Source organism: Mustelus asterias, chromosome 1 (genome assembly GCF_964213995.1).
Source record: "Mustelus asterias chromosome 1, sMusAst1.hap1.1, whole genome shotgun sequence".
In the NCBI taxonomy this organism is placed as follows: Eukaryota; Metazoa; Chordata; class Chondrichthyes; order Carcharhiniformes; family Triakidae; genus Mustelus; species Mustelus asterias.
The window spans coordinates 76,306,802-76,323,081 of record NC_135801.1 but is presented as its reverse complement, the minus strand read 5'-3'; the positions used below and the strand labels follow the sequence as shown (position 1 = coordinate 76,323,081).

General features: G+C 43.4%; 1 protein-coding gene across 2 annotated transcripts in view; it reads left to right on the top strand.

Annotated features, from left to right (window-relative positions):
• prdm5 (PR domain containing 5) overlaps positions 1 to 16,280 on the top strand; it is a 301,678-nt gene that overhangs the window by 145,585 nt on the left and 139,813 nt on the right. For both annotated transcript variants that reach the window (XM_078214035.1, XM_078213941.1), the window contains 2 exons: positions 6,948 to 7,041; positions 9,365 to 9,525. In XM_078214035.1, the coding sequence (XP_078070161.1) occupies positions 6,948 to 7,041; positions 9,365 to 9,525 (255 nt within the window). The remainder of the gene's footprint in view (positions 1 to 6,947; positions 7,042 to 9,364; positions 9,526 to 16,280) is intronic.

Below are 16,280 nucleotides of genomic sequence, written 5' to 3'. Positions count from 1 at the left end.
GTTTATCTGGGGATACCTTATTTGTCACCTCTGCATTTGATGATGCTTTGTGTGAAGGCAGCCAGAGCTGGAAACCCAAATTTCTGCTCATTCTAACCGACCTCCATCACCGGAATTATAATCAACATCATTATGGGCACAGGCGAACAAGCCATCCGTTATTTGTCCTATGCATTTACTGACATCAACTGCAAGATCCAGCAAATGTCTCCAGTATAGCCCTGGAAGGATCCAAAAGCTGGGGTGATTTTACCAGCAAGTGCCTAAGTATGATCCCCCAGGTACAGTTGATTGCAGGCCTGGTTGTAGCAGGCTGCAAATGACTGCCACCACCAGATGGAAGACTTTGAGACAATGATGTTCCAACAATTTGTCTGTACTCTGTGTTGTGGGTATAATCCTCTCTGAGCTGGACCTCTCTACTCAGCCCCTGCCCCGTGTGGAGTGGCAGGTCTGAGGAGCAGCCTGTTGCTGTTCCTATTCTTTCTGATGTTGCTGCTATTGTTGGTCATCCTGATTTTCATCTGAGGTCCAAAATCAAAACAGCATATGCGGCACCCATTCCGATCTGACAGATCACTGCCCCAAAGTGGTGATCAGATATTTAAATCTCTAATTTAGTATTTGTATTATTTACCTCCAAAGTTGTGTAATCTCTTACCACAAGTGCTGTGAACAAAGCCTTTCATACAATTGAATAAGTAGCCAGCTGTGAAGTCTCACTCCATTTTGGCACATTTCCCTGTCATGTTCTTCAGCCCCCTTATTTGTGAGTGCTCACATCTTGCATTCATGGTCAAGTTCCAGGAAGTGTCTGAAGTATGTGCACCCACAGTTAAATTCAGAAAGCTAATTCAGTGTGTTTTTATTAGCTAGTGATTAACATATTGAAATTGACAACCTACCTCTCCACAGGGATTGCTAGCACACAGCCCAATACGCTGCAGATAAATGTGGACGTCTGTGGCTTGGAGCTGGCTTCTCAATGTGCTGTCAATTTGAGCGTTTTTAACCTCACAACAGTTTCTACTCCTGCAGGTTAAAAGTCACCGCTTTTGTCAGTTCCTTTTAGTTCACCTGGTGTGGGTTCTACAAGTTGCAGATGGTGGAGAAGGTTAAGAAACTGACTGAGCACCAAACTGGCTCATCTTTAGCTGACCAATGAGCTGCGGTACTGATGCTTGAGTAGTTGACTCTGGACTGTTCCCAACTCGAGATTTTTTTTGGTCAGTGAAAACGGAGGAGAGCAACTTCAAATTATATTTTCCAATTTTGTGTTTTGCATCATTTCTGCATTAAGGAATCATTAGCTGGTAGTTCATTTATCACTAAAATCTGGAGATAATTCTTCTGTGAGCTACTTCAAGTGCACTGGGTGAATATGTTTACATTCAATTCAATGTGCACTCATTGGTCATGTATAGCCTATTTATTTTCTAAAGACCACAGGAATTTGCAAACATATTAAGCATGCGATAAAACAGCGCACAGAAAAAACTCAATTTCTTAATACAATTTTTTACTGATACTTTTAATTTAAGTTCTACGTTTGTAACCAGTTTGATGGAATTTGGCAGGAAAGCCTTTTTTTTTTTTACAGTATTGCCAAACTGGCATTAGGGTAAAATTTGTTAATTGGATGCAGATGGGCAACATTGCTGTCTGTGGTCAATTTTAACCGTAAACATGCATTGGGAAAAGAAACTAGCATTGTTATGGTATCACTTACTTTCAGGCTTCACATTTTTCTTTATTGCTGACACTATATACTGGATATCATGCATCACTTTGAGGCGGAATTGGGTTATTCCAGCTTGGGGTGGGGTGGTAGGGGGATCGATTGAGCTGACATTAGATCCTTTCTGTTTTTAATCCCTCCCAAAATTCACCACCAGTTAATTCTGTGGGAGGGTTATCTGCCTCAGGAATTCTGCCCAAAGCATTGATTTGGACCTACATTCTCTGAAAGCAGGCATTGGACCCTCTCTGGGCCCAAAACTGAAACGGGAAATTGCAGTTGATTGCCACTACAGCCATTCAATTTGGATTGCAGGCTCCCCTTTTGATTTGATTTACTATTGTCACATGTATTAACATACAGTGAAAAGTATTGTTTCTTATGCGCTATACAGACAAAGCATACCATTCATAAAGAAGGAAAGGAGAGAGTGCAGAATGTGGTGTTACTTTCATAGCTAGGGTGTAGAGAAAGATCAACTTAATGCGAGATAGGTCCATTCAAAAGTTTCATGGCAGCAGGGAAGAAGCTGTTCTTTAGTCGGTTGGTACGTGATCTCAGACTTTTCCCAATGGAAGAAGGTGGAAGAGAATATGTCCAGGGTGCATGGGAGTCCTTGATTATGCTCTGCTTTTCCAAGGCAGCGGGACATGTGGACAGTACAGTATCTCACACCGGCATCCACAGGCATGGGTGTTTGCTGTGATTTTTAAATTACCCCCATTCCCAAGATTAGGGACAATTGTGGCAAGTAGTATCCCACAGTCATGTTGCCTGCCCCAAAACACATTGTTCATGTTCTAAACATAAGCCGCTAGTGAGGCTGGACTTGTAATAGCTATCACTTTTTTTAAAAATTAGTTTTTTATTGTTTCATCTGGCTTTCACATTTAACGGGTTGACTGCTCATTGTCTTTTAAGCCAACAGTATAATTGGGCCAGGTTAAACTAAGCACCTTTCTGATTTGGCACCAAACTTCTGTCCAAAACCTGCCAGTACCATTAACCTTGGGTCTGATGTAAATCATGCTCCCAGCCCAGGGAAAACTTAATATTCATTGTACTTGCCTCCATTTACATAAAGCGGTTATGACTGTCACATACATTTCAGATGAAAATTTGGGTATTTGATGGGGCATCAAATTCTAACATCCCTCAGGATTCTGTATAATGCAGCAGGTGACCGCGGTCTTGCTGCATTTTGCCATTTATGAGCTGACATGCCAGTGGTGAACCATGTAAATACTGAGCTACAATAGCACAGTCAGCACAACAAGGGGAATCTAGCTTTTGTATTATCCTTCTGTAAAAAAAAAGCCTGTGACTGTTGTGCTTTAAAATAACATGACAGCTTATGAGTCAACCCGAGCACACAATCTTAAAATCGAGTCAGTTTTGATTTATATTCAGAAATTGCAATCTGAATGATTTTGGAAAAACCTATCAATTAAAAATATCCTAGCTTGGGCACAGTGATGTATTATGATATTTGTTTACTTTGGGTTTCTTTCAGATTCATAATAACACATCAATAGCAATTTGCTAGTTTGTGCATCACTATATTTCACGTTTCTGTAAAGCTAGAGATGGGTGATAGACAGTTATATGGTATGTTAGCTAGTGTACATCCTCAGCATATGCCATAGTGCTTTACAGCCGATGCAGCACTTGATAAGAAGAGAACGTGTGCTGAAAAGTGTGGCCTGTGATTAGAGGTAGACTGGGGAGAGGACTAGGAGTGATTTGAAGATGAGAACAAGGATCTTTAAATAAATTCGAGTGGAACTTGACAAGAACAGGATCAGCACAGGACTTTGTAAGAATGAGGATGAAAGGTATGCTTTCTGAAGTGGCTGCAGTTAATGAGGAATGGTAAAGAAAACTTTTGAGAAGTTGAAAGATAAAAAAGGACATGCTTGCAAAAGGGCAAGGCAATAGTTTAATAATGGATCAGATGTGGGCAATGAAACTGAGCTGGGGGTTCAGAAGTACACCAAACATCCACATTTCCGTGGATTTGCGGAGATCATAACCTCTGGTATGAATGGAGAGGATGACTTCAATTTCCTGATATTTTTAGATCCCAATTTTAACCCTAACTCTCCTGGTGAGATGATGGAAATATATGGAGCATAGGTCTTGGAAAGTAGCAAGTGGAAGTTAATAGAAGATATAGACGGAATGGTCAAATGGGCAGATAACTGGCAGATGGAATTTAACCCTGAAAAGTGAGAGGTGATGCACTTTGAAAGGAGTAATTTGACAATGAATGGTAGGACACTATGAAGTTCTGTGGGACAAAGGGACCTTGGTGTGTTTGTCCGCATCTCTGAAAGTGGAAGGGCATGTTGGTAGAGTGGTAAAAAAGGTATATGGGACACTTGCCTTTATCAATCGAGGCATAGATTAAAAAAGCAGGGAAGTCATGTTAGAGTTGTATAGAACTTTGGTGAGGCCACAGTTACAGTACTGTGTGCAGTTCTGGTTGCCACATTATCAGAAGGATGTGATTGCATAGGTTCATGGTGACGGACAGGAGGTTTGCCGAGGGGCGCGGTGGGGTTGTGAGGAAAAACTTTTTTTACCCAGAGGGTGGTGATGGTTTGGAATGCGCTGCCTGAGAGGGTCGTAGGGGTGCACTGCCTCACATCCTTCAAAAGGTATCTGGTTGACCACTTGGCACATCATAACATTCAGGGCTTTGGGCCAAGTGCTGGTGGGAGTTCAGGTGTTTCTGATGTGTCAGTGTCTCTTCTGTGCTGTACGATTCTATGGAAGCGGGCTGAGTGTGGAGAGGGGCAATGATCAGAGACAGTCACAATCTAAAGGAGCTCAATTTCAGACACTTTAGTTGAGGTGAGGATGTGGGGAGTATAGTTAAAGGGTTGCATGTGGCTGATCTGAAGAGCATGGAATTATGTTTGCTCTTAAGACAACCTTGGAATATTATGAAAGTTTTGGCTATGGAAAGAAAACAATGGTAGAGCTTGATATGATTAAACCACATTTGGCAGTTAGTTCAAATCTGTTATGGGGACAAAAACATACAAGATATTTCCTTTGCAATAACTGTCTAACTGTTAGGAACAGGAGTCGATCCTTTGGCCCTTCGATTAGTACATATTGTAAAACTATGATTTTCATTAGCATCTCTGTGCTGATGTCAGGAAGTATGCTTCCGTTGCCAGAATTTCTATATGAAACCTCAGATTTTTCGGAAAACACATTGTGTTAATTTCAACACAGCTGAAGTTAACACGCACAATAGACAGGACAGCCATTGGCGCAAAAAAATTGCAATAACAAGAAAGGAAGTTTGAAATTAAGACTTCCTGCGTTTTAACATTGGCAAGATTAACGCACCCATTTCAATTTCAGCTAAAAACTCTGCTCATCCCCTATTCCATCTCCCTCCTTGGGTGTTCGCTCAGACTGAAGCCAATAATGCAGTGTCAGGGTTTTCTTTGATCCTGAGCTGAGCTTTCAACCCACATTGTATCTGCCACCACAACTGCCTATTTCCAGCTCCATTGACATGTCTGTTTTCATAGTTTTTCCTGTGACAGGTTGCTAGTCTGTCACCAGTCACTGAGGGGACAATTTTGTCTTCTCGTCCCACTGGTTGATGGCCGAGGTGAGCCGGTAAGATCGTGAGATAGGTGGAAAATCAGGTTCGTGCCCAATTTCTCACCTATCGTGATCTTACCGGGCCTAGATATTAGGCGAGATCAGCCTCGTGCCCTGATCTCAATATTTAAATCTATTTTAAATAGAATTTAAATATCATTTGTGAGCCCAGGACTCACTTGCCTTAGTGACCTTGCCAGTGAAGGTCCTCACTGGCGAGGATCATGTATGGTCCCCACCAACAGGGACCCATTGTGTTGGTCTCAACGGTAGGATCAGAGGCCATTTAGGCCCACCAGGAAGTCGGAGGTAGGGTATGGGCAGTTTCCCTTGGACAGTGCCAGATTGGCACCCTGGCATCGCCCACTGGAAATCCTGGCACATTGGCAGTGACCACTGAACACTGGGCAGTACTGGGGGTGGGAATTGTTGGGGCAGATCCTAAGGGGAGGGGCAGGGCCTGGATATGGTCAGGGGCATAAGCGGAAGTGGGGGAGGGAGGCTGCACCCTGCAACCGGGATCTGGGGAAGGGGGGATGCTGCGCACTCTGCAATTGGGATCGGTGGGAGATTGGGAAGAGTGCACCCTGCAACTGGGATTGGGGGTTGGTTGGGGTCAGATCAGCCATGGAAGCCAACAATCGGTGGAGGGGTTGGGTGCTATTCAGGGGGGTGTGGCGGTGACTGTTTATCAGAACAGAGAGATCTGTGCATATGCGATTGCGCCCTCTACTGTCAGCTGCTGGCTTTTGGTGAGCTTAGGCCCTGCCCCCTTCCCCTACTGGTGGGAAACAGATTTAGCATTTTTGGTAACAGACTGGCATAAGATTGGACTTGCGGCCTCGCCGATAAAACGGACCTGAAACTCTCCCGTTTTTACACTCATTCGGGATTTAGAATTCTTTTGGTAAGTTCGTCCCCTGAAGCTTAAGAGGCACACTCTGCATATAGCATGACTGACTAGGAGTCTCTCCCACTTCTACTGCCTGCCATAGATGTACTGGAAGGATTTACAGGTTGATAATCAACATGTTTGTAACGTGGCCATCAGGTCCTAAAGTGGGACTTGAACCCAGAGCTTCGAGCTCAGAGGCTATCCACTGTGCCACAAGCCGTCTATGAACCAAACATTAGTGAAGCACTAATTCATACATCCCTTCCCCTCTGTTTTACCGTTGAGGCCATGCCCTCCGTTATCAGTTCTGAGCAATTTTGAATTATCGTCTTACCCTTCACAATCTTATTATCTCACTCCACCACCTTAAGACTCCTGAAAACTGAATACTTTGGCCATGCCTATGTTACCTGCTCCCAGCTCTTTTCATCTCCAGCTCTGTCCCTCACCCAGTTTGGAGTGATTTGGATACTTTGCTTCATTTAAAATGCAAGTTGCTTTTACACATGAAAGGATTTGAATTCAAGTTTTTGTCGGCCATGACTCAAGTAATTGTTCAAATGTGGAACTTGTGATTTTATATTAATGCAGCTAAATCTAATTAATTGTTTGATTTGTATAAAGATCTAAGTGGTTAATTTACCTCATTTTACCTCATTTCACTTATGCAAACTCTTTCATTGACAGACACACTCGGAAGAGAGACCATTCCAGTGTGAGGAGTGTAAGGCTTTGTTTCGGACTCCCTTCTCCCTGCAGAGACATCTACTGATACACAATAGTGAGCAATTACCTTCACAGTACCTCTACCTGGTGTTTTCCTTTTTTAAGACTGTCTTTTAAAATTCAAAATGCCACAGCTTAAATATCTTTGAATCATAGTATCATAGAATCCCTATAGTGCAGAAACAGGCCATTTGGCCCATTGAGTCTTTACCGACTGTCTGACAAAGCCCTCTCCTGGCCCTATCCCTGGGATATTTGGGACACTAAGGGGCAATTTACCATGGCCAATCCACCTAACCCTCACATCTTTGGACTGTGGGAGGAAACTGGAGCACCTGGAGGAAACTCACGCAGACACGTGGAGAACATGCAAACTCCACACGAGGCCAGAATTGAACTGTAAGGGTCCCTGGTGCTGTGAGGCAGCAGTGGTAACCACTCTGCCACCGTGCCACCCTTTATTTGAAGATAGTTGAACTGTTAAGACCAGAAAGTCCACAGGCCTCGCAGGATTGAGAACGAGGCCAGTTCCTGATTTCTGCCATTGATTTTCTTGTGCTGTGTTTGGGGTAAGACTCTCCTTTGCCCCTAATATTGCCCACTGATATCACAGGAGGGAATACTCATTCTGGCCCTTGCCTCAAGTGGAGTTAGGGTGGCTATATTTCGGACTGCATGGAACAAGCTAGTCAGTTTTTTATTTTTTGGAAGGTAAAACAAACGAAGCACTATGCTTTATTTATAAAGGGATAGAATTGAAAAGTGAGGGAGTTACTTTTAAGTTTGTGTTTGAACCTTGGTCAGTCTATATCTGAAGTATGTGTAAAGTTCTGGTTTTCATCTTATAAAAAAGGATATAGAGGCACTGGCGAAGGCACAAAAAGATTATCAAGGATGATCCTGGAACTGTAAGGTGATATCAGTCAAGAGACGATGAACAGGCTGGCTCTTTCTTTTCCTGAAAAGGGAACGCTGAAGGTTAACCGAATAGAGGTCTTTAAAAATGATCAAAGGTTTGATAGAATAGAAGCAATGTCTGTTTCCACCTGCGGAGAGGAGCAGAAACTCGAGGCCAGCGTTACAAGATAGTCACCAAGAAATCACATAGGGAATTCAGAAGAATCTTTACCTCGAGAGTGGGAAGAATGTAAAACTCATTGCCCACCACATGGAGTGGTTGAAGTGAATGGATGTGGGGAGAAGAGAATAGAGAGTCCATAGAATCCCTGCAGTGCAGAAGGAGACCATTCAGCCCATCAAGCCTGCCCCGATGACAATCCCACCCCTATCCCCAAAACCAGACATATATACCCTGCAAACACTAAGGAGCAATTTAGCATGGCCAATCAGCTTAATCTACACATCTTTGGAGTGTGGGAGGAAACTGGAGCACTTGGAGGAAACTCACAGACATGGGGAGAACATGCAAACTCCACACAGACAGCAGTCACCCGAGGTGGGAATCAAACCCGGTCCCTGGCGCTGTGAGGCTGCAGTGCTAACCACTGTGCCGCCCAAAATTGAATTTTATGAGGAAACAGCAGATGAGGGCTGCTGAAGACACCCAGAATCAAACAAAGAAGTTATGCTATTGGAGTTGAAAGAGGAAAGATGGGAGGAGGCTTGAGTGGCACATGAGCGCTGATATGGACTGGGTGGGCCAAATGGTCTGCTTTTGTGTTGTATGTTCCAAGAAAAATGGAACCTACCTATGTATCTACCTATGTGTGCAATCTGGCTAAGACCCAAAACTAATGACAGGACACTTTTATTTTTAGCGTATCTTGACACACAGACACACACACGCTTTTCCCTTTGGGGAAATAGCGGGCGAGTGGTGTAAGAATTCCAGAGCTGACCATTGAGCCGCGTTATAAATGCTCCTTCCATGTCCTGTGCCACAAGACCTCCACAGGACACTATGATCTTCACATTAACTCCCTTCCAAAGGAGAGCTGCATTGTTAGAAGTGTTGATCTTTACATGTGGTATTGGACTGGAGCCCAATTGTACATTCTGGTGTGCATAAAAGATCCAATGGTTTAATGAAAAACAGAAAGTTCTGAGAGGGACCAGCATTCTCATTCAACCCCTGGCACCAGAAACGGATTAACTGATCATTTATCTCACTCACTGTTTGTTCAGTCTTGCTTTGTGTATATTATACTTCTGAAGTGATCCACTGGCTGTGAACTATATTGCAATATTCCAATGGCATGATGACCATCGTATAAATACAAATCACATTTTTGCTTGATTCTGACCTTTTCTTGTACAGTTTCTTTTTCTCCCTATTTCTTTTTTCCCTGGTTCGCCTGATAATTGTATTTATTTGTCCATGTGGGATGTGACAAGTTATCTTTCTTGTTATCATCCAGGTGAACGAACTTTCAAATGTGATCATTGTGATGCAACATTCAAGAGAAAGGATACTTTAAATGTTCACATTCAAGTGGTGCATGATGGGCACAAGAAATACAAATGTGATCTATGTGACAAAGCCTTTGTAACTCCCTCTGTGCTTAAGAGTCATAAAAAGGTACGTGGTGTCTTCCGGTAATCATGTTAGTACTGTTTCATAATCAAAAAAGAAGTAAAACTTCAGATGCTCACGTCTCATTAGTTTAGGTCACTCGCTGTTAATGATGACGACATGTAGTGACCCCATTATTATCAGCCAGAGCGGAAATAATTGGGCATTTTCTCCATTTGTTACATCATGAAACTATGCATTGGACTATCATTTAATAGAGGTGAGGGGGGTCTCGTGAGCCCGCGTCATCTCATATTGGGAAGGCCTGAAGTGTCAGCATTTAAACTGGTCAGCAGCAAGCCTGCCCCAGAAGCCAGGACCCTGAGGATGGAAACCCCTCCCCTGAGAACTGCTCACCAATCAGAGGCCAGAAGCTGTCATTGGGGCTTATGCCGGCAAGACCCAGGATCAGCAAAAGACCTAGGTCACAGGTTTTGGGTTGGGGGGATCACAGGTTGGGGGTCAGGGGTAGGGTTGTGGGGCCGGTAGGAAAGACAGGGTTGTCACTCAATGGACCATTCCTGTTGTGATGCCAAGTCCTTTGATTAGCAACTAAGTGCCTTTGAACGAGAGGCCTGCCCCCCCCCCCCCCACCCCTCCTCTCCCCTCCCCTCCCATCCAACCCCAAAGATGCATGCAAACTCTGATCGGGTTTGCTTTTTGAGCTTACTGTATGGCGAGTCCCCCACCCCTCACTGGGTGAGCGGAATGATGCCTCGAAGTGGGCATTAATTGCCAACTGAATGGCCTGAATTGGTGGTGGAGCAGGGAGGCAGTCCACGAGCCTTCCCGTCCTGGACTTAATCAGGACAGAGGCACGAAGGCGGTGGTCTTCACCCTCCCACCACCCCCTGATTAAATGTCCCCATGCCAATTGGGAGGCCATTAATTTCTGCACATTGATTTCACAAAAATATTATGTAACAATATTTTACACTGTATTTTGCTGGAGGAATCACTTTGCTTTTCTTGGGAGAAGTTGCTGCAGTTTTGCTCACGAGTTTTATATGTTGCAGTCATAGAGACTTTTAAAATAAATAGACTTTGTTTGCTGGAATAAATAAACTTATCTGTAAATTACACTGTGGCGGGAAACTCATGCATTGATATAGTTTTGCTATTAGAGATTCTAATTAATGATTGGCCAATCGGCCAGCTACATTAATACAAACTGGAGAAGGAGAACTTTAACTGATGCTGGTTTTCTTCCTACTTAAATAGAAATATATAAAACATACATCACAGAAACAGCTCATTTAAAAGTTTATTTATTAGTCACTCGTAGGCTTACATTAACACTGCAATGAAGATACTGTGAAAATAGTTGCTATGCTCCGTCGCCTGTTCAGGCACACTGAGGGGAAAATTTAGCATGGCCAATGCACCTAACCAGCATCTCTTTCGGACTGTGGGAGGAAACCCATGCCGACACGGGGAGAATGTGCAGACCATGCACAGACAGTGACCCAAGCTGGGAATCGAACCCAGGTCTCTGGCGCTGTGAGGCAGCAGGGCTAAGCACTGTGCCACCGTGCCGCCCCCCCAGTTTATCCCACCCAGCCCATGGCTGTCGTTATGGTGCACTTGATATTCCTCCCTTCATTCCTCATCCAACTCCTATCAGCATTGCCATTGTCAGCCATGACGTAGTTGATAGCACACTCACCTCTGAGTTAGAAGGTTATGGGCTCAAGTCCCACTCCAGGATAAGTGCCAGAATCAAGGCAATCGAACCCCATTGCTGTACTGAGGGAGTGCTGTCTTTTAGACGATGTTGAACTGAACCTAGTCGTCTTCTCTGGACTCAAAAAAACCAATGACACTATTTTGAAGAAGAGCAGGGGAGTTCTCCCTGGTGTCCTGGCTAATATTTGTCCCTCAGTCAGCATTACAGAAACAAATTATCTGGTCATTATCACATTATTGTTTGTGAGAGTTTGTTGTGTGCAACTTGGCTGCCATGTTTCTGACGTTACATCAGTGACTACACTTCAGAAGCACTACATTGGCAGTGAAGGATTTTACGATGTCCAGTGGTCATGAAAAGTGTGATATAAATCTTTCTTTCCATGCTCATCCAACCACCTCTTAAATGCATTGATACTATTCATCTCAATCATTTGAAGTATTTTCTGTGTTCCATTTTTCACCTCTTGGTAATTATTCTTGACCTCTAGTGTTGCTTTTTTTCACAAGTGGTGGCATTTTCTGTGGTCAGAATTTAATATCTTTCCCTGAGGTAAATTTGGAGGAGGGAAGCCTTTAACTGGATAGCAGGGTTTTGAGTGGACATCCTGCTGCCTTCGTGCTTCTATCCCGATTAGGTCTTGGGTGAATGGTGAATGTCCTTCAGGGCCTCATCTTGTGGACCTGAAATTCACTATGCAGGGAGCCTTAAAAGCCAACTCTTTGTCAATTTTGTTTGCTGGATCCAGGGGTAGGGGAGTCCCATGCAAAGGCATTCAGTGCCTGATTGAGAGGTCTGGCTGAGAGCCATCCCACTGCCCTTGCTTCTGACCACATCCTGCCTTTCACTCGTCTCCCATGAACCCCACCGTGCGACTCCCATCCCTCCCTCATTCAGCTATGACTAGCTTCCCTTCCTGTTTTTGGACTTCTGCTGGATGAATTGTTGGCAGCCTCCATCACTCCTGCTGGGGCTGCCTGCAATGGAAAACTGCTAGTCTCTGATAGACTGGCAGCTCTCGGGGGCAGGTCTTGCACCCTGGGCTGCTTGGTCCTGGAGAAGGCTTGCTGCTGGACATTTAACTGCCTGATTAGCAGTTAATATGGTGGGCCATACCCAAAGGAGATGGCGCTGGGCTCTTGTTGGCTTTCCAGCAGGCAGCTGAGAGCCCTGCCCTCTGATTAAATACCGCCCTGTGTCTTCTTTTTGATGAAAACCTCTCATAATTTTAAAAACCATTAGATCACCCCACAGGCAGAGGAAGGATTGGCAAGTTAATACATCTGTGTGATAAATCAATGGTACTAACATCAGTAACTAATTTAAAGAATGGCCAGCTCTTTGTGATGAAGCTCGCATTGCTGACTGAGAAAGTGTATCAGCTCACTGGTTAAGTACAGTACAAGTACAGATTGTTCTGACCTGGAGAGAGCTCCAGATTGTGGCAGCTCGCTGAGACATTCAAGATTATAATGCTGAGATACTAGAGCTGATATAGTATGTGGTATTTTGGGAATCTGATTACAGGTAATAGTGAAGCTGAAAGATATTGTGAATACCAGTGTGTGTACTGATGAAACGCAGATCCAATCTCTCTGATAAATTACTAACGATCAGATGCATGTACCACCCATACATTACAGAATTTAGACAGCAGCACTCTTCACTCACTTCCCAGTAGATTATTGTGCACTCATATTTAACACAAATGTTAGGAAGCATAGCATAAATTTATCCTCCTTATGACTAACCTTCCTATGATGCAAGACACCAAACTTGTCACCCAGGCACATTATCCTCATTACAACAGTTGTTGTTTGAATCAGGTGTGCTTGAACAGGCAAGATTCAACACTTCTCCGAGATTGTCTGACAGCCATAGCAATCAGCTGATACAAAGTACGCAGAGCTCTTCTTCTGATTGTGTAGTAAGGTGGTGCCTTTGAACTCCATGCCTGTAGTAGGTCTGCATGTAGACACTTTTAGAATGATCAGATCTCTGTATGACTTTGCCTGATAGCTAAACATTTTTAATTAATCTGCTACAGTTTGCTGTAAATTATTTGCCTATTGTTCTGTCTTCTTGTAGAGATTTATAAGTTACGCCACTCATAGCGAACTGATTAGGATTTGTCAGACCCTGAATTATACTCGAGCTCGAATATCTGGCTTCACATAATTCAATTGAAAAGCTTTTCAGAGCCCCACCTGCTTTAAGTTGAAGGGCATGTTTAATTTCCCAAGTAATTAGTTTCTATCTATGGGACAATAATTTCATTTTGCTTAGTTAATCTTTTTCAAAGATCTCTGTGCTCTTGTATGCTTTTGTGACTTGGACAACCTATAGCAGGCACCTCAAAGCCCTAGAGAAGTAGCATCAGTGCCTTTGTAAGATCCTTCAAATTGGGTGGGAAAAGTGATTCAATAGCACTGTCTTCGCGCAAGGCAACATGCCCAACTTTGAGGGGCTAATCACTAAAAACCTCTGCTTGGCAGGGCATGTTGTTAATATATCTGACACCAGGCTCCCAAAGCAACTACTCCACTGGGAATTTGGTTGTGGCAGGAGACTCCCAGGAGGAAAATAATAAACCTGTAAGGATATCCTCAAAACATCTCTGAAGAGGTCAAAACATCCCTGCTAACTCGGGAATCCCCAGGTTGTGACCGACCAAAATGGAGCAAGTTCATTCAGGTCACACCAAACACATTGAGAGACCTCATCCGGAACATGCAGAGGCAAAGTCGAGGTATTGGACAGAGCACTCCCAACAACTCATCTATTGCCCCTCCAGGTACCACCTTCCCTGCATATGGTGGAGGCTACAGATTGTGCCCTAGACTTAGGGTGGCACAGTTGTTAGCATTGCTGCGTCACAGTGCCAGGGACCTGGGTTCAATTCCCGGCTTGGGTCACTGTGGAGTTTGCACATTTTCCCTGTGTCTGCATGGGTTTCCTCCAAATGCTCCGGTTTCCTCCCACAATCCAAGGATGTGCGAGTTAGGAGGATTGACTATGCTAAATTGCCCCTTAGTGTCAGGGGAACTAGCCTGGGTGGGATTGTGGTTGGTACAGACTCGATAGGGCCGAGTGGCCTTCTTCTGCACTGAGGATTCTATGACTTAGCAGCCATTTCTGAACCCTCTGAACTAGAGATGAAGCAAGTCATCCTCCGTCCTGAGGGACTGCCTAAAAAGAAGATACAAAGCATTTATCAACACTATTTCTGACTTTAAGTGATATGTGAATAATGTTACCTACTTATCCCGTATGAAACAGCACATCCAGCATTTAAATGCCACTTCAGTAAACAGTGTGTAAAATTTCTGATTTGGGAACAGTACGCAATCTGGTTGCAAATTACAATCAAAAATTGTACAATTTTTCAGAATGAAATTTTTGCTCCAGTTTCCACTCAAATTATGTCCACGTCACCATATGTAAAATATTGAATGAACCAGTACAATTGGACAGCACCTTAAACCTAATACATTTTATTTTTTTCCCTTGATATATTTCAAAGTGGAAGCTTGGTGCAGCTTTATAAATGCAGCTGAAAATGGTTATCACAAAAAAGTTAATGTTTTTGATAAGTGTGTCAAATCTGCAACCTGAGTATCCTGATTTTAAATAACTGAAGAATGACTTTTAAAAACTACACAGGACCGTATACTTGTTTTATTGTCAAACAGTAGTTAGTTTCTAAGTAAATTAATTTTTTTGAATATTTAAAAGCCTTTGAAATATGTCTGTTTATGCTTTTTGAAGTGGAGATGCCGGCGTTGGACTGGGGTAAACACAGTAAGAAGTTTAACAGCACCAGGTTGGACTTTAACCTGGTGTTGTTAAACTTCTTACTATGCTTTTTGAAACCATAGATGTTAGTATTACATAGAATCCCTACAGTACAGAAGAGGGCCATTCAGCCCATCGTGTCTGTACCAACTGCAATCCCACGTAGGCCCTATTCCCATAACCCCACACATTTACTCTGCTAACCTCCTGACACTAGAGTCAATTTAATATGACCGACCAATCAACCTAACCCGCACATCTTTGGGAGGAAACAGGAGCGCACAGAGGAAACCCATGCAGACATGGGGAGAAAGTGCACACTCCACACAGAGAGTGACCCCAGGTCGGAATTGAACCCAGGTCCCTGGCGCTGTGAGGCAGCAGTGCTAACCACTGTGCCACATAAATCACAAAGGTTAATTTTAGGTGCCTTATTGAAAGCTCACAAATAGGTCAGTGGAAACTCACGATGGTGATGAATTCAATCTGGGCTACGGCCAGTTTAATGGGCGGGCTCAGTTTCTAACAAGCATGTTTAAACCAGCGCAAATGATCATTGGTTTGTGCTGGTCATATGTTTTTTGCACTGGTTTGACTGATTTCTGGTGAGTGGCACTGATTAAACTAATTCAACATAATGGAAATTCCAGGCCACGATTAGTATTGATGTTCTGTATGGTTACAGGGGCAGGGCCCATCAGCAACAGGGAAAAGGTAAAGCCACCATAGCCCCAAATGACCATTGGCTGCTCTTCCCTCTAAGGAACTGACTGGTGGTGATTTAACCTTTGGTTCACCGCATCTCAGGTAAGAGGCAAGGTTGAGAAGACAGTACCTCAGCCAGTATGGGAATTGAACCCATGCTGTTGGCATCACTGTGCATCACGAAGCAGCTGTCCAGCCAATTGAGCTAAACCGACCCCCTGTTAACCAGTCAAGCGTTAACCATCAGCTGCACTATTCAGGTGGGATTCGTGGGGGTAACTTGTTGTTTTCATAAGTAGTTCACTTAATTACTAAATTTGGTTAGATTCTATTAGATTTAATGTCAGTTATTTCTGCATGTTAAAAATCTTCTGAGCTTGCCTATAGAATATGAGTAGGAATATACAAACTTAGACAAAACAAATTCTTGGATTTTAATCATATTTAAAAGTTGACTTTATTGAAAACAGAATTGGATCCAACATATATCGAATCATGAAAACTGTGGTGCCTATTTTCACATGTATTCTTCTGCAAGGGGATTCCCATTTTTGTTTGACAAAATGCTCCATGA